The 19,181-nt window shown below is 46.8% G+C and overlaps 1 protein-coding gene across 11 annotated transcripts in view; it reads left to right on the plus strand.

The window, feature by feature from the left end:
- DISC1 (DISC1 scaffold protein) overlaps positions 1-19,181 on the plus strand; it is a 353,788-nt gene that overhangs the window by 84,553 nt on the left and 250,054 nt on the right. For 8 of the 11 annotated variants that reach the window (XR_008292258.1, XM_053207444.1, XM_053207445.1 and 5 more), the window contains one exon: positions 9,762-9,912. Coding sequence is in view for 9 of the 11 variants with exons in the window: in XM_053207444.1 (XP_053063419.1) it covers positions 9,762-9,912 (151 nt within the window). In the remaining 2 variants the exon portion in view is untranslated. Of the gene's footprint in view, positions 1-9,761; positions 9,913-12,974; positions 17,946-19,181 lie in introns of those variants that run through there. The other 3 variants (XM_027046987.2, XM_053207451.1, XM_053207453.1) reach the window with 3 other exon arrangements.

The raw sequence follows: 19,181 nt of genomic DNA on the forward strand, positions 1-19,181 counted from the left end.
TACTGACTGCTTTCTGTGAGAAGGAGGGGATGAAATGGCAAGCGAGTTGCTGGAAGAGTTTGTACCTGTGTGGTGCATTCAGGTGTGTGTTTCAGGGGGTTGTGGTCGCTGGGGGATGTGATCTGGCCGGTAGAACACAGCAGTTCAGAACACAGGTTTTGGAGCAGCAGATACTGGCTTTATTTCTGAATCTACGTAGCCATGTGACTGATCTAGGAGAAGTTTGTCAACTTCCCATGAGCCTCAGTCTTTTGATCTGCAAAGAGGGAACAGCCCTGTTTGCCTCATGACATCATCGCTAGGGTAAAATGTTCGGCGCTTGGTGTATGGCAGGGGTCGTAAGGGGGTTGCTGCTGTTCAGTGTCTCCACTCTTCCTCATCCAAGTACAGTCATTCGTTAATTTACTCAGCTTTCACCCAGCCCCTGTTGTGTGCCTAGCACTGAACGAGATGTTGGCATGGCAGAGAGGGATGAGGCTCAGGGCCTGCTCTGTGGGTCCCACAGTCTCCGGGGACCCAGACAAACGAGTAGACAGACAAGGTCCCTGTGTGACTAGGGAAAGTCTGGGAGCAGGTACTGCTTCAGGGATGGCTCCCGGGAAGCATAACAGGAAAAGCCCGGAGTTTTTATGGAAAAAGTATGGAAAAGATCAGTGTTCACATTCTGGCTTTGCTGCTAACTCATTCTGAGGTCCTGGGCACGTTATTTTAATTCTCTGCAACTTTGGGTCTGCGTTTGTATTCCTGCTCTACACGTTGTTGCAAAGCTTGGAAACAGTGTATACATAGTGCAGCCGCCTTGGATGCTCCGAAATGATGCGAGATGTCTTCCGTGCCCCGATAGCGATCGGTTTTTATGATAATGAATCTGACAAAGTCCAGCATTTGAAATGTCAAAGAGTGGCTCAGTTGTGCTCAGGTTATTCTGAAATACGTTTTATTACAGTGCAGTTCTTTGTAAACTGGCCATCTACACATGATGTGTATGGTAATGTGGACATATTAGAATATTCAGCTCGCGATGAATAGCGTGTCTTGGCCATTATGTAAAAACCAAGGAAAAATGACTTATGAAGACACTGATTGCTTCTTAGCTTTAAAGAGCCTCCTCAGAATGTAGAATGGCTGTACAGCCAAGAATACGGCTTATTCCATATTTTCTGTCATCCCATAGACAGAGCGAGGCAGCAGAAATTGAATCTGTTTAGCAGAATGTCTTTATGTGTGAAGATTTCTTGCTGCTCTGTAAATGCTTATTTGCTTATTTATTCATAGATGTAGAAAGTACTTTTCTTTCATTCTGTTCCCGAATTATAGCCCCAAAGTAGCAGGCACTTAGTACTGATGTGCTAAGGAATACAGATGAGCCCTGACCCTCAATTAAACATTAATAAATATGTTGTAGTGGCATCAAAAAACGCATTTACTTGGCCCAAAATGGAATGAGATGATGCTTAGCATTTTTTATTCTGGAGGTCCTACAAGTAAAACATGTTAGATCCATAAATTGAATACACTGTATCAATTAGAACATATTATTCAATGTATCATTTTGCTTAACCCTTGATAATGTCTTCTGTAGTTAACTTTGAGTTTTGTTGTTTTTTTTTTGTTTTTTTTTTTTTTACCATTCAGCTATATTTACAAAATGCAACCAAAATTTCTAATATCATTGCTATCCTGTCACTCAGATGGTCAGTGGACCACATTTATTCAGCACCTGCTGTGTGCATCACTCTCTACAATTCTGGCTTTAAATCTTGAGCTTCAAACTGAAATCAGATTAACAATGCCTACAGAAAGCTTGCAGAGGTTTTAAAGGAAGAAAAGATGGAGAAAGTGAGTTATTATTCCTCAACCACTGGGCCAAATAGAATGATAGGAGAGATTTTCTTTTTTCTTTTTAACGTTTATTTATTTTTGAAGGAGAGAGAGACAGAGCATGAGTGGAGGAGGGGCAGGGAGAGAGGGAGACACAGAATCTGAAGCAGGCTCCAGGCTCTGAGCTGTCAGTACAGAGCCCAATGCAGGGCTCGAACTCACAAGCTGTGAGATCGTGACCTGAGCCGAAGTCGGACACTTAACCAACTGCACCTAGGTGCCCTGATAGGAGAGATTTTCTTAAACACATAGCAGGATTCATATGAATAAATGGACATAATAGTCACGAATACAGCATTTAAAAGTGCTGTGGTTATCTATTTTTTTAAATAATAATTTAAAAATAAATATTTTAAAAAATTATGAAAATACAAGTTTGAGAGGCACCTGGATGGCTCAGTGTGTCGAGTGTCTAACTCTTGATTTCTGCTCAGGTCATGGTCCTGGTGTTGTGGGATCGAGCTCTGGGTCAGGCTTCATGCTGGGTGTGGAGCCTGCTTGGAATTCTCTCTCTCTCTCTGTCTCTCTTTGCCCCCCACCCCTAAAAAATAAAATAAAATACAAATTTCAAAAATAATAATTTTCCACTTACAGAAAAATTGTAAGTGTAGTACAAAGAACTCGCATATCTCCCTCACTCTGATTCTCCAACTGGTGCACATATGCATTATCACTATCCTTTTTCTGACCACAGAGAGTGAGCTGCAGACATGATGCCCTTTCAGCCCTATGTACCCCCTTCGCTATTTCCCCAAACAAGGACAATTATAGGCCAGCAAGTGGCAACGCTCCAGGACAAGAAATCAACACTGATACATTCCTCCTATCCTGTCTACAGACCCCATGTGCATTTCACCAACAAGGCCACCATTGTTCCTTCCTATTCTGATCCAGGAAAGGTTCACGCACTGCATGCAGTTGTGTGTCTTCAGTCTCTTATTTGGAACAGTTCTGCAATACTCAGTCTTTTACATCCTTGGAAGTTCTAAGGGGTGCAGACCTTACATTTTGTCAGGTGACCTTCAGTCTGGGTCCACTGATGTTTCCACATGACTAGATTCAGGTCATGAGGACCTTGACAGGAATACTGTGGAAATGAAACTGTGTACTTCTTGGTGTCTCTCATCAGGTGTCACACAAGGTAGACCCGTCATCCCACCACTGCCGAGGGTAGCTGTGACCATCTGGATGTGCTGGTGGTTTCTAAGTCTTTCTGCCACAAAGTTACCATTTGTCCTTTGGACACTTATTAGTATATTGTGGGGAGATATTTTAAGAATACACTGGTACCCTGCACCTTACCAAACCTCCATTCCTTTTTTTTTTTTCAAAAATTTATTTATTTATTTAGTTATGGGGCATCTCGATGGCTCAGTTGGTTAACGATCCAACTTTGGCTCAGGTCATGATCTCATGGTTCGTGGGTTCGAGCCCCACATCGGGCTCTGTGCTAACAGTGCAGAGCCTGGAGCCTGCTTCAGATTCTGTGTCTTCCTCTCTCTCTGTCCCTCACTCGCTCACACTCTGTCTCTCTCTGTCTCTGAAAAATAAATGAAAATGTTTAAAAATTTAAAAAAATCTAGTTAGTTAACATACAGTGTAATATTGGTTTTAGGAGTAGAATTTAGTTATTCATCACTCATGTATAACATCCAGTGCTCAACACAAGTGCCCTCCTTAATGCCCACCACCCATCTAGCCCACCCCCCCTTCACCTCCCTCTGTTCGTTTTTATTAGTTGGCATTCTGTTAGCATGGATGTATGGGTTCCTATTCTATTCAATGGATTGTACTTCATTGATAGTATTATTTATTTGATTCTCAAATGACACCCAATTTGGCCTATGGGAGCTCCTTGTAATTTATCGACTCTTGTATTCTATGGACATGTCTCCATCAGTCCTTGAGCACGTCCTAATTTTTTGCTGCAACAAGGTATTCAGATTCTGGCCCTGCCTCAGGCCTATAATCAGCCATTTCTCCAAAGGGCTCTGATTCCTTTCACAGAGGATGGTGTTTGGAAATCAGGATCTGTGTGCTTGGTTTACTTGTTGCTCCTGGGGTTATCATTGCTTCTAGGCTTTCTTGGTGGGTAAAGACAGAAAATATACGTAACTGCAAATACACACATCTGTAACTCTTTCCATCTCTATGTGTATCGATATTAAAAACCATCAGACCACACTAGTACTTCCAAATTTCAATGCAACACACCTAAGTGCTTTCTACCCTTACCCCTTTCCATAATTGTAAGTATATGCTCCAAATACTAAGGAACCTGGCTCTCTCTGTCCTCCGTATATTTACTTACTTGTGCCATTACTTTATTTATTTCTCAGTGTACCCTATCTCCTAGCCTTCTGGCTGTCTCTTCCACCTGCTCTCCCTCTCCCCTCATGTCCCTCATTCACAGGTGCTACTGGGCACACCACCTCCATGCCACTGCCTGCCTCTGTGTGGCTTCCGGAAGCCCCTTGGCCCCCTGTACCCTTGGTGCTGGTGGGAACACCACCCTTGTGTTCCTTTATGGCCCCCCTATACCAATGGGGCAGGTTGCTGGCCACCTTTTCTGCACAGGAAGATAAGAAACTATTTGTAATTTTGACCCCTGTCCCCAGTCACTGAGTTCCTTAAGAACCAAGGAATTGTCTTGTTCATCTTTTTAGCCCCTACAGCCTAGCAACACTGAGTTATCAGAAGTATTTGTTAACTGAGTGAATACATGAAATAATAAGCATGGCATTTACGAGGTGAAAGATGCTATTTTCAAACATTTCTGAACCCTCCTTTCTCCCAGAGGAACCATTTTTCTTCTGGCTGAAGGTTCTCCCTTCACGGGAGTTCTCAATTCATGGGCTGAATGTTTGTGTCCCTCCAAATCCACGTGTTGAGACTGAATCCCACTGGGATGGTGTTAGGAGGTGGGGCCTTTGGCACGTGATTAGGTCATGAGGGTGGAGTTCCCAAGAGTGGGATTAGTGCCCTTATGAGAAGAGACCAGCGTACTCTCTATTGGTCACGTGAGGACATAGCAGGAAGGTGGCCATCTGCCACCTCACGGCGGGCTCTCCCCAGAACAGGGCCGTACTGGTGCTGTGACCTCAGACTTCTAATCCCCGGACTGTGAGAAATAAATGTTTGTTGGTTCAGCCGCCCCGCCTGTGGTGCTGAGCTGATGAAGACAGGGTGGAGTCCAATATACCTCTTTACTGATGGATGACATCCGTGATTTCATTAAACACCTTGTGGAGATGTTATTCCCACCTGGTGGATGAGGCTCTGAGACGTGAACGGAGGAAGTGATTTGTCAAAAAAGCATGCTCGCTGCTGAAGCCGGTGATAGAATTCAGGTGCCCTGATTCTTAGTGCTGTGAGTCTGTGTCCTTACCGCGTCACTCAGGGAGCAGAGTGTCGGTGTGGGAGAAGAGAGCAAGGCTGAGCAAACCTGCTGATGCCCTTGCTGGTGCCACAGATGTCGGGCCTTTGTTCTGGAGGCCGGGTGGAGTCCTCCAGGATTCCAAGAACATTCTGTGATGTGCGTATGAATGTGCTTGGCACGGTGCGGGGACGTAGCTGATGTCTCTGCATTCCTTGGTCTGGTCACTCATTCGTTGGCTTGTGCACATCTGAGCGCTGGGAAGGGCGGTCTGCTGAGCATGTGCAGGAACACTGGAGGAACATGGGTTTTTAGGCAGAGAGGTGACTCATCCCGCGGAAGTGAGGGAGATGTGGCCTGCCTGGAAATGGGGAAGCGGGCCTGAGTGACGTGGACACCACCAAGGTGTGGAAGCCTGGGATGGTGACAAGTCCAGGAGCCCAAAGCCTGGGCCCGGCTGGCAGCGGCCCCGTGAGGGCCTGTGGCAGAAAGAGTAAAATCTTGCAAGGTAGTCGGTGGATTTCCTTTTAGACTTGAAGAGTTTTATGTTTTTATGTTCATTTACTTGCTAATGAAAATGATATAAAGTGGCTTAAGAAAACTTACCAAGCAAGAAACCCCATGAGGGAACCTAACTTGAGTGTAGCAGGACACTTGTGTGCTCACTCTGAGCCAGGCAGCCTCCCCGTGTGGGTCTTTAAACAGTGACAAGCATGGTGACACGGTCCCTCTCTCACGGACACAGGAGGTCTTGAATAAGTGGAGACAAGTGTGAGGCCCTTGTGTGGGCAGAAGCCTGGGTGTGCTGAGGGGGCATAGAGCCTGAGGAACCCACTTGAGGGGCTGGAGATCTGGAGGGGGAGGATGGCTTGCCTGGGCTGCTGTGGGGAAGGGTGTTTCTGACAGAGGGAACGGCAGATTACCCCAGCTCAGCTCACAGTAACCTTGTCCTGGTGGTTTGGGCCACAAATACTGGAGTCACTGTCTTCCTCCATTCCCAATATCCCATCTGTCAGAGAATATCCCAAATCCCAGCACTTTCCACCACCCCTGTTTCACTTGCAGGTCCTGGGCACCATTAGGCCTTGTCCAGGGATCCGCAATACCCATGTGACTGGTTTCCGAGATTCTGCCCCATATGGTCTCTTCCCAGGGGAGCAGCCGGCTTATCCTGTTCAACAAGAGTCAGTCACATCATATCACTGCTCAAAATTCTCCAGGGGTTCCCCATCCCTCCAGATAAACAGACAGTCCTCACAGTGGCCTCTGCAGCCCTGATGACCAAGTCCACCCCAACACTCTCTCCCCTTTGTTCACTGCCTCAGGGCCTTTGCCCTGGCTGGGAGCTCCCTCTGTCTGCAATAGCAAATTAGTGAATAGGGGTGTACTTTGGGGGAACCAGTAGAATGCACCCTAATGCCAAGCAGAGCTGATGCCAGCCTGTGAGGTGGAACCCGCAGTAGCTGACAGCCATTTGAGAAGCTCGGGGAGTAGGTCATTTAGAGACTGGGGACAATAAGCTATTAGAATCAGTGGTGACTGTCCTGGGACACCTTTCTAATTGTAACACGGATATAACTTTAGATGTCACAGTTTCAAAGGTGAGGGGCAATGCAGAGCACAGCTAATCACAGGTATTTCCTGGGATAATTCATATTTGTCTTTGAAATTCATGGCGAATGTGATTTTTGGCCGCCAATTTACTGTTTTATTTGGCTGGGTCAGTTTGCAGTCTCTGAGCACTTTTCACCAGGCAGTGGGAGGGGACAGTTTAGAACACAGCTGGTGGCAGAGGGAGGCCAGGCTGGGGGTCTAACATCCGTGCAAACACTCCAAGGCCACTACCTAACGGCGCTACTAAAGACAGCCTTTGGACATGTGCTAGGTGCTGGGCTGCTGGGCATATGCTAAATGCTTTGCGTAGATGATCTCAGTTAATTCTCAGGAAACTTCAGGATGTACATGTTATTAGCCCCAATTCCACAGATTAGGAAGCTGACGTGTAGACAGGCTAAGTAAAATATCAGAGGTGGATATATGGTCACCTGTAACATGGAATTGGAACATGGCTTCAGTGACTTTAGTGATTGTAACTGGTTCTGTCTTGATGGGAAGTTTGTAAGGGAACATTCTTAAAATGGAGGTGGGACAGCTAGGAACGGCAGAGCCAAGGTGCAAACACAGGCCTTGTCCTAATCCCTGTGTAACACACCTCTATACACACCGACAGCAGGAAGACGGGATTTGAAACCACGTGTAAGGCACTTATTGCTTTTCATGGCAGTTTTGATTGCATATAGCACGAATGGAGTAAACAACTAAGTAATAAAATTAATTAAAAATTTTAAAATTAACTAAAATAAAATTCATTTCGGGGCGCCTGGGTGGCTCAGTCAGTTGAGCGTCTGACTTCGGCTCGGGTCATGATCTCGCAGTTGACGAGTTCGAGCCCCGCGTCGGGCTCTGTACTGACAGCTCGGACCCTGGAGCCTGCTTTGGATCCTGTGTCTCCCTCTCTCTGCTCCTCTCCAGCTTGTGCTCTGTGTCTCTATCAAAAATAAACATCAAAAAAAATTAAAAAAAAATAAAATTCAGTTTTTAAAAAGGTTGAAGCTTTTGGTGTTAGGGAATAGGTGTATCTTGGTGTTATCCTGAGACAACTGCCAGGCCAGAGTCCACTCTGTGTTGTTGGTGTGGTGTCTTGTCACCTTGAACAAGGTGGCACCAACTGAGAACCCTTGTCAGGTCCCTGTGACTTGGTCTTGAAGTAAGTAAACGACCCTTTCTGGTATTGTTAGAATGAATCCTTGGCAAATAAATTCTCTTAGCAAGTTCCTGGCCGTTGGTCCCAATGTATATGGCTGGGGGAGGTTGTCTGCTGCCCACAACACCTGAGGCCTGCCTTTCCTCTGCCCAAGTGCGCACCTTGGGAGTAGGGCAGGAAGAGAGAGGCGTCATGTCGAGGGTGCACCGTGCTTAGCGTTGACCTCTGCTGGTATACGGCAAAAAGTTTTGTACAAAGAGTTTTATAAATAAAACTGGGTCTTCTAGAAACGGCCTAGTTGGAAAATGCCCTGAGGGCCATGGATATGTAAAGAAGCACGGTCTAGGGTTGGGCCTCCCAAACATCTTCCCATCATGGCACACACAGAAGACGCTAATGTTTCCACAGCACGTCAGGGTGAGCAGTAGGTGCTCATGGCCACTGGGGTCCTGGGTGGCCCCAGAGCCCACCTACTACCCAAGGGTGGAGGCCATCAAATTTCTGCCGACTCGCCTGGCAAGGAGCAGCAGGAGTGAAGATCTGATGGATGATATTTTTAAAGATTAATTTTTTTAAAAGCTTATTTATTTATTTTGGGGGAGGTGGGCAAGTGGGGGAGGGGCAGAGAGAGAGAGAGAGAGAGAGAGAGGGAGAGAGGGAGAGAGGGGGAGGACCCAAAGCCGGCTCCACGCTGTCAGTGCAAAGCCTGCCTCTGGGCTCAATCTCATGATCTCAGATCATGACCTGAGCCGCAACCAAGAGTCGGACGCTTAACCGACTAAGCCACCCAGGCACCCCTGATGGATGGTATTTTTGAACCCAGTCTTAATATTTCTGCAGAAATGGCTTTAGGGGAGACTTTCCAATTCTTCAGGTGTTTGGTTATAAAAGTTCTTATTGGAGGGGATTCCAATTTCTCAAGCTTACTTTTCTAGAGAAAAACTGTTTTACAGTGATTCTGCATCTGCACCTTGTCCTAGGGAAACTTAAGGTCATTAAAAAGTAATAGGACCCCCTACCTGATAACGGAGGTGGACATATGGTCATCTGTAACATACAACTGAAACATCACTTCAATGACCTTAGTGATTGTAATTGGTTCTGTCTTGATGGGCAGTTTGTAAGGAAACATTCTTAAAGTCCAAGCTTGGGCACTGACATTTTTCAGTTGAAGACCCCAAACTCATCAAAATGAGCAGGTTTTCTCCCAAGTGAAAACCATGGTTTTAAAAATAATATTGGGGTGCCTGGTGGCTCAGTTGGTTAAGCGTCCGACTTCAGCTCAGGTCATGATCTCATAGTTTGTGGGTTCAAGCCCCGCGTTGGGCTCTGGGCTGACAGACAGCTCAGAGCCTGGAACCTGCTTTGGATCCTGTGTCTCCCTCTCTCTCTGCCCCTCCCCTGCTCATGCTCTGTCTCTGTCTCAAAAATAAATAAACATTAAAAAATTAAAAAAACTAACATCAAGTGTCCTCCTATAGGATGATCATAATTATGCCCATGATATAAATACCTACAGTGTACATTCTGATATTTGGAAGCACAAAAAGTAGGTGGGGCTATGCAGTCAGTGAAAAGAAGATTCTCGGAAGCACCAGCTGAGAGGTGGAGTTGCGGGCACCAGACACGGTTGTGTTGCATCGTTAAGCTGAACGTTGGCTGGGAGTGGGGCTCTGGGACGCTGCATTACCTATTTTGAGTTTCATGGTTCTATCTCTCTCTCCTGTTTTGGGTTGTCAGCCGAGGCGTTAAGACACAGATTGGAAGAGCTGGAGAAGGAGAAAGGCAGCCCACACTTCCAGCTTCCTTCGAGGCAGCCGGCCCTCTGCAGCCTCCTGGGCCACCTGGATGCACAGGCCCAGGCAGCCTTGTGCCACAGGGCCTCCCAGCTGTGAGTACTTGGATCGCCCCCACTTTCCTCTCCTGCTCCCACGTGGTGAATACCTAGGGAGACCCTCAGCTGCTTTTTCCTGGGAAGCACCCTTTTGTTGGCTGGGCAGGTGGGGGTGGTTCCTTCCAGAGGGAGTGACCGGTGTGGATCACGCTCCCCTAAGAAGCCGCTTCTGCTAAGTGACAGGGCGAGACCCTTGGTATCCAGGCACAGCCTGGATACCAAGCTTCCCCTGGGAAGCCAGCCTTCTCAGAAGGAGAGATGGGTTTCCTCCCTTGGTCAAGCCTGTGAGATCCATAGGTGTTTGTCGCTGACTGAAGGGGAAAAACACATCCTCCTGAAGGTCACTTCCAGCTGCCAATCAACCTCTGCTGTTTCTGCTACCCGAGGGGCCCCTGGGATCCCTGCTATACAGGGAGCAATCGCTCTTTGTGATGCAGGGGCTCTCAATCCTGGCTGCGTGTTTGAATCACCTGGAGAGTTGAAATGCCCAGCTTCCACCCAGACGGACAGAGTCAGGCTCTCTGGGGGTGGGTCCCAGGCGCTGGCATGTCTGAAAAGTCTGAGAACCACTGCTCTCCTCTACCTGCTTGTTGCCTCTCTTCTGGGGAAGGGCTTGCGAGGGAACAGGTTTGCGATGGGTGCTGTCAGCCTAATCACAGCTCAGGCCGGCTTCTCCTTAGTGGTAAACATGGCCTCAGCAACCACACTGTATTTCCGACTGCCGGGTGGCCCCGGCAATCACAAGATGGTCTGGCTCATTCCTATGAAGTGTACGTGGCCTTGTACGTTTCGTCTGTCTTGGTGTCTCCCTACAGCCTGTCTTGACAGCTGTGCCAATCATTTTCTCATGTTCTTGCCCTACAAGAACTTTTTTGCTGGTAGCATGTGCCAGAGTGCCTGGCACCTGGGAGGTGCTTCCTTATAAATATTTGTTGAGTGAACTTTCACTGGGCTTCTTAAAGAGCAGGTGGATTCCACCTCCTTTATCAATGCAGTTTTTCATCGACACTGAGGTATCACCTCATTTCCCCTCCCTTTCTCACTCATGTGGGGTCCTTCCCAACTTGACTTTCTACTGAATTCTTTCTTTCTTCTGTTCTTTGGGGTTATTTCTGGTCTTGGGTCATGCGACATCTGCCAATGCATTGTGTTTCTATTTATTTAACAACATTTGCATAACAATGAGTGATTTACGAATTCACTACTTTTTTTCCATTTTTATTGCGATAAAGTGTAAGTGACACGAAATTTGCCATTTCAACCATTTTTAAGTGTACCGCTCAGAGACCTAAAGTGCATCCACATTGTTGCGTTACCATCACCGCCAGCCATCCTTAGAACTCTTTCCATCTTCCTAAACTGAGACTGTGTCCTTGTTAAGCACGGACTCCCCCCTCCCCATTCTGCCCCCAGCTTCTGGCTCCGAATTTGACTCCCCTCGGAACCTCATTTCACTCAGCAGAATGTCCTCAGGGTTCATCCATGTTGTGTCATGTATCAGGATTTCCTTCCTCTGTAAGGCTGAGCAGTAGTTCATGGCGCGGATGTGCCACATTTTGCTTGTCTATTCTTCCTTCAGTGGATCGGAAGTAGTTCATATTTAGTCCTCTAGACAATTCTAGGAGGTAGAACTATTTTATTAACTGCATCACTATGGAGATTGATGTCGTCATCATCATCATCATCTGTCTTTATATTTATACAAGGTCCAGGAGAGGTTAAGGAGCTTGTGCAGACCCCCCAGCAGGTGGGTGCTGAGCCCGGGCACGGTGCTGGCTGCCTGGTGCGAGTCTTGGCTTGGAACTAGCTCGCTGAGCTGCCTAAGTCTGGCCAAGGCTTGTCCATTATTAGCCTCCATGTGATTTGAGTGGAGAGCGATGCGCTGATCTTGGCTGAGTTTCTCGCAGAACATGAGGAACGACGATACAGTCGGTATCACCCATTCTCACTCAGTTGGGTGACAACGTCTGACATTCCTTATATCTGACTGTGACTTATAAATATGGCAGTTTCATAGGGCCCAACTTAATATTCTCCTCATAAAAGTGGAGGCCTTTATTAACCACTTATTGAGCCAGTAGAAACTGTTGGCTTGCTTTGTTGTTATCCTATGTCCTTCCCCACCCAGGGGTTACCTGCACGCTGTGCTTTTAGTTCATGTTCACTTTTGGAGTGAATGGGACCTGACCTCCATGGTCTGATATCTGACCTGATTTTTATCTCTGATCTGATTTCCGTCTCTATCACTGCAGCAGTCAGCAATGATTTTCTGTTAAACCCAAAAGGCATTTTCCACTCTTATTCTGCTCTGTATCACCGTGAGGTCTGTAACATTTCATCAATCAAATTCATTCTTAAACTCTCTCTCCCCTAGACTATCACGATTCACCCTTTTCCTGGTCCTCTTGCTACCCAGCTGGCCATTCTTCTCAACCTCTTGAGAACTCCAGTTTCTCTCCCCATTTCCTTAATACTGATGTTCCTCTGTCTTCTGCTCTAGCCTATCCTGTCTTCTCACTTTATATATTCTCCTTCTGGGTGACCTCAAATACCCCTGTGTTTCGGGTACCCTTAACATACTAATTTTCCTCTAATTTATATCCTTAGCCCTGATCCCTCTCCAGAGTTGCAACCTACCATTTGGCCTTTATTGAACATCTCACTGACCTTTACTAAGTTTGCTGTCTGTTTATTTTATCCTAAAAAGTTTAGTATCTTTTTATCCTTGCCTTTAGGAAATTCATCTTAAAACTATTTATTAGATTCGCTATTCTTCTCCTCCATCAGCCCCTTCTCTGACATCCCCATTCTCAGTTACTGACTCAGTCATCTACCCAGTTACCCAAGGAAGAACTCTGAAACATACTTGGCTCCTCCTTTTTCCTCACTTCCAATTTCATGGTTGACTCTACTGTCTAACCTCAGCTCACCACCCACTTTGCTCATTCATGTCAAACCGCCTTGGTTGTGCTTTAGAGTTTCTAGTCTGGATTATTGCCATGGTTTCCTTGCTGGTGTTTCTGACTCCAGTATTATTCCCTCTCACTAATTCTCCACAGTGCCACAGATGGGAATATCATGTGACGCCCAGTCACCCTCAGTGTTTTCAGGATAAAATCTGTGCTGCTTACTTAGCATGACATTCAGTGCTTTTCCAATCTAGCTCTTCACCATCAGGAGCCCAGAATATAACTAGCCATCACCAACATCTACAATCCACACCTACTGAAGTATTAGAAGTTACCTAAATGCTGTGAATGTTTCTGAATTCTATGATCTTGCACCTGCCCCACCATTATCACCTCTCAAGAGCTCATTGTTCGAGACTCAGCTCAGCTACCACCCTTGTGAAGCCTTGTCCAGAAATCACACCGTCTCCCCTTGAATTACCTTGAATTACTTCACCCCTGTCTTGGGTCTTAAATAAATAAATCTGTTTCCTTGAGTATCTGTCTACTCTTCAGGCTGTGAGCTCCTTGCGGACAAGACTGTGTTATATTTATCTTTCTATCCCTGGAGGCTAGAACAGTGGCTGACCCCAAATAGGTATTCCATAAATGTTCACTAAATGAGTGAATGTGATCATATGTGGATGTATCTATGTAGGGGTTCACAAAGATATATGTGAATATTTATTGAAAGAGAAAGAGAGAGAACTTTCACTCTAATGTGGTTCAGTTGCCCCAGAGAACATGCTGCTTCAGCCTTTGTTCTGACACCTCCAGTCAGAAGAACTTTTATAGAATCTTAGAGAACCCTGGATTATAGGTCAGGAAACCTGAGTTCTGATCCCGTGTCTTCTGCTAACCTGGCATAGTTTCCTAACTTCTTCACACTTCACTTCCTCACCAGAAAACGAGAGGATTGAATTAGATCACTATTTTCCAAACTTCAGTTACGTACGTATTATTGTGGTTTTTCTTTTGCCAAATCCACCTGGCCTATTATTAACACAATTAGAACATAATGACTCAAAATCAACTTCTTAAATTTTTCTAATGCACATTACTAGAATTACATAGTTATTAATAACTTTTAGAAAATTGTCTTTCAGTGGACCAGCTGCCCACCTAGCCCTGTAATATATATCAGCCACAGGGGTGTCTGGACTCAACAGGTTTCCCCTAAACCAGGGACTGTGGCTGCAGTTCTCACGGCGGCCACCAGGAGGCCACGGTGCAGGGCTGGAGCTCACACAGCCTTGGAGTCAGGATGGAGCCGGGACAGAAATATTTCTTACAGGCCGGGGGCTCTCTCTGAGTCAAGAAGGAAACGGAATACTTTTTGATGAACTGTACTTTTCCTGTAGAAACGAAATAGTTGCATTGACATGGGAAATTTTCAGTACTGATGAACGGCAGAAATAAGTGACGCCTACCCTTTTGGGGATCAAGTATTTCTTTGAGAATCTGATGAGAGCTAGAGGCTCCTTCCATCATCACCAAACCACATATGTACAACCACGCAAACGATTGATTGCCTGCAGTTTCCACAGGCTCACAGATCTTCTGAGGCTTAGCCATTCACTCTGCAGGGGAGGAGGGGTCTTTGCATCTCAGGTTAAGCAAATATGCTTTAGAATAAGATTGAAGGAAATGCAAACACCCAAGTACATCAGTCACTGTATTTCATTTTTTATTTTTACTGTCACTTTGTTGTTAATAATCTGGTCCATTCCACTTTAAAATTTTTCTTTTAGTGTTTATTTATTTAAAAAATTTTTCTTTAAGGTTTATTCATTTTTCAGAGACAGAGACAAAACGTGAGTGGGGGAGAGGCAGAGAGAGAGAGGGAGACACAGAATCCGAAGCGGGCTCCAGGCTCTGAGCTGCCAGCACAGAGACCGACCCGGGGCTCGAACTCATGAACCGTGAGGTCATGACCTGAGCTGAAGCCGGACTCTCAACGGATTGAGCCACACAATCCATACTGAGCCATATAACGGGCGCCACTGGTCCATTCAGCTTTTTAAAAACCACTGTTGAATTCTCTGGGTCTCGAGTAGAATACCGCGCTGAACCACACTCCATTCGTTCAGGTTCCTTCCGCAGCCCAGACAGCTTCACCGTCCTTTCGTGGATTAACCTGACTCCACCAGTGGCAGGTACTGGCACTCACGTGGTTGGGAGCCTGCCCTGTTTTTGGTCCCACTTTGCTCAGTAAGATAACCAGTTCACTGTGGCGTCTCTGTTCAGTGGAGGTACAAACACACCATGGTCTTCCTGTTCTCCGGTCTCTGTCGTGTTCGGCTGGATACATCTTCCCATTGCCCACTATAGCCTGGGCAGGTACCACGGATGTCTGGCTCATTTTCAGTTACTGATGTTCAGCCCCCCGGGTCCAGTTTGAAAATTTAATCTCCCATATCCATTTCGAATCTCTCCCTGTCCATTGTCTGTAACCCTCTCCTTGTTGGTCGTCGCTGCCTCCCTGGCTAACAGACTGGAACACCCCGTGTGCAGGCGTTGGCACGCTCACTGTCCAGGGACACCCACACGTGGGTTCTCCAGACGACACCACAGGCCCCCCCCCCGCCCCCCACCATGCCCAGACCCTGAGGTGAATTCAACCTTTCCCAGCCCATCTGGGCAACCACCCCTTTTCACATATTACTCAGCCTCTTTCGGTGGGTCCCCTTGCCCAACGGGCACACTTTTGGGGAGGTTAATGTTTGCGACGTCTACTCGATTCACGGGAAGTTCACCTATCTTTGCTACACCGAACGGTAGGCATTCAGGCTGTCCCATTGCAGACCTCTCTGCCTTGCCGTGGCTCTCCAATTTCTTCTTCTTCTTTTCAAGTTTATTTATTTATTTATTTTGAGAGAGACAGAGAGAGTGAGAGGGGGAGGGGCAGAGAGAGAGGGAGAGAGAGGATCCCAAGCAGGCTCCGCACTGTCCGCTCAGAGTCCAGCGTGGGGCTCGAACTCACCAGCCATGAGCTCGAGACCTGAGCCAAAACCTAGAGTCGGACGCTTAACTGACTAAGCCACGCAGGCGCCCCTCCAACTTCTTTATCCCTGCTTGAGGGGGTAGTGATACATCAGAAAGTCAGTTGTGTGAGAGCACACATTGCTGCAGACATTTGATGTCCTGTATCTCGATCTCTTGGCCTCCCTCCCGATTTCCGTTCCAGCTCTGGACAGTTCTGTCCACCTGCTCCCAACAGGTTTGTGTGCCACACGACGTGCTCTGAAGCTTGTGAGGACGGGGAGTCGGTAATGAATGCCCCTGAGGGCAGCTGTCAAGCACTGGGGTGGGAGTTGGTGGATAGGTGTGCCACCCTCCCCAGCCTCTGGGGCGACAGTTCTGAAGCACATTCCACACGTTTTTCCAGGCGGTTCCTGGTAGGATTGGGCCCCAGTTGTCCCTGTGGTGATCAGCTCCGTAACATACCGTTGGTTGACTTTTCCTGCTTCTCGCTTCCTCACTCTTAGTTTCTTGGGAATCACTTCTCCAGAAAATAGCCCAAACTCAGATTCTTGTCTCAGACTTTCTGTTAAGAGAACCCCAACTTAGACAGATGTCCATGTCGGAGAATCAGGTGTTCCTGCTTACAGGCCCCCCCCCCCCGGTCTTTGTGAGTGGGTCTGGTGGATGTTCTTGCCTTTGTTTGGATTGAGTGGGAGCGTTTCTTCCCTCCTCACCCCCCCGTGGGGCTGTGGAAAGGGGAAGGAGAAGCATGTCTCATGAAAGCTCCATTTCCTACTTGGCCAGTGGGTGTGTGTGTTGAGTGGTGGTTGGCTGTGGTAGTATTGCTTGTGCAGTGCCTGGCGTGGGGCACCATATCCCACTGTTAGAGCAGTTTAGAATGGAGAGCATTTGGGCCTGCGTTTCAGCTCTAGCTTCTGATTCTGGAGCAATCAGAAAATTACATTTCAATATCCTGTGACAGCAGCGATCAGAAGGGGACAGAGGGGCATCTATTCCTACTGTATCTGTCCTCTAGTCAAAAGAGTTATTTTTTACTTTCTGTTAAGAGAGGGCTTTGGTTGACTATCACACCTGCGACTGATAATTTTCTCATTAACGTCCTGTATTTCTTGGACTGTATGCCTCCTGTGTATTTTCCCCTTGGACCTTCAGCAATATGTACTTTAAAATTGGTCATATCTACTACAGCCTAAATTGTGTGCGTGTGTGCAAAATGTCCTTTATCAAAGACTGTTTCCCGACGGATAACTTAAAACACAAGCGGATAAAATACAACCAAGTTTAAAAACAGAGATATACAATGGTTTTCCGATGGGGCTTATCAAGGCGGAGCTCCTCCGGTTAGCCTGTCCAAATATTTCCTGCTCACATACTTCCTTTCAGGTGGGGAACAGGAGAGATGAGTATCGTGTAGTCCATGATGCTTCTGGGCTGAGTCATTTTTCCGCCGACCAGTTCTTCCTCTAGTCCCTTTGAAATGTGTGATTCTTTATTTTCATTTAATTGTCATGTTGGGACTACCCCACCATGGAAATCCATGACAGTGGGCTCCGTAAGATGAGAAAATGACTGTTACAGACACGTTTTACCAGAGGTGCAAAATGGGATGGCTACATTACGGTACCACGTAACAATGGCCATCATTATCCAGACACACCAGGGCATGTTTCTGAAGCCTGCATCGGGGCTCAAGGTGAGGCACCAGACTGGCATCAGTATGGCTAATGGAGACCCACCGCCGACCCCTTGTCATCGCCTGGAGATGGGAGGGAAGGAAAGTGGAGAAGAGTACGTGCGGTGTGCCGCAGAGGACTCCTCCGAGTTTGTTTTCGAATTAGTGGATTCTAAATAAAATCTTCCAAATAAACGTCTCCCATGCCATCCTCTTTGCTCCCATTCAACTGAAGTCTGTCCTGGAGCCATTTGTATTGGGCGTAGCTGTCACAAACCCACATAAATATCCGTGTGCCCCCTTGCAGGGTAGTCATTTCTCTGAGTGGGATAGGACTATAGAAGACAACGATGTTTCGTCTCCTATTCTGACTCTTCATTTATTTAAAAACTTTAAAAAAATATTTAGTTTTGAGAGAGAGAGAGAGAGAGCGCACGCACAAGTGGGGGAGGGGCAGAGAGAGAGAGAGAGAGACCACACACACAACCTGAAGCAGGCTCCAGGCTCCGAGCTGTCAGCACAGAGCCCGATGGCAGGGCTTGAACCCACGATCCGTGAGATCATGACCTGAGCTGAAGTCAGACGCTTAACTGACTGAGCCACCCAGGTACCCCTATTCTGCTTACTTTTTAGATACAAGTCAGATTCATATCTATATGTAGATCTATCTATCTACCATAGATAGATAGAACTACATATATATAAAGGCAGAACTGTAAAGTTATCTGCATTTTTATGGTATTTGTGCTTTCACAGTGGCCTTGATAATTTTCAATATTTCATTCGCTGAGGAAGCGATGTCTAGATTTTTTATTTTTATTTTTTAATGTTTATTTTTGAGAGAGAGACAGAGTACGAGTGGAGGTGGGGGAGCGGAGAGAGAGAGAGAGGGGGACACAGAATCCGAAGCAGGCTCCAGGCTCTGAGCTGTCAGCACAGAGCCTGACACGGGGCTCAAACCCACAAACCGTGAAATCATGACCCCAGCTAAAGTCGGATGCTTAACTGACTGAGCCACCCAGGCGCCCCAGCGATGTCTAGATTTAAACCACACTTCAGTGATTATATGGCTGGCGCAAACCACTTCTTTCTCACCATCTTCCCAAAGAGGGAGGGATGGAAACACGGAAGTCACATGACATGAATTTGTTAGAATGGTCATCCATGGGGGACAGCAATGAGCATTCAGAGGGGCTGTAAGAAATAGTCATCTGAACTGAGGTTTTCCCAACTGTAATAATGAGAGCACTGGCCTTGGTAAATGTTGGTTTCTTCCTTGACTAACATTCTTTGATTCCAGAAGTGGCACAAAACAGCAATATTTTTAGCACCGTGAAGACACATTTCTGTCGGGGAAAGGGACCTTCTGTGTTATATACACAGCTCTGTAAACCATAGCCATTGCCGTGAGCCCTTCTGGCATGGGATGTCCTAGCAGGTGCATCGTCTGGCCTCTCTCCTGCCCTGTAACATTCTCACTCTACATACTTCTGAAGGCAACCATCAGAGCAAAAGGAGGGTGCGGGAGAGCTCTGGGGCCTCAGGTGCTGGCTAGGGAGGAGGTAGTGATGTGTGTTCATCTCAGGCACACACTTAACCACGTGATTCCAGAGGCGTCAACCCCCAGAGGGTTCATTCCTTCCTCAGTATTGTTGAACTAC

The sequence above is a fragment of the Acinonyx jubatus genome, chromosome D2 (genome assembly GCF_027475565.1).
Source record: "Acinonyx jubatus isolate Ajub_Pintada_27869175 chromosome D2, VMU_Ajub_asm_v1.0, whole genome shotgun sequence".
NCBI classification, from domain to species: Eukaryota; Metazoa; Chordata; class Mammalia; order Carnivora; family Felidae; genus Acinonyx; species Acinonyx jubatus.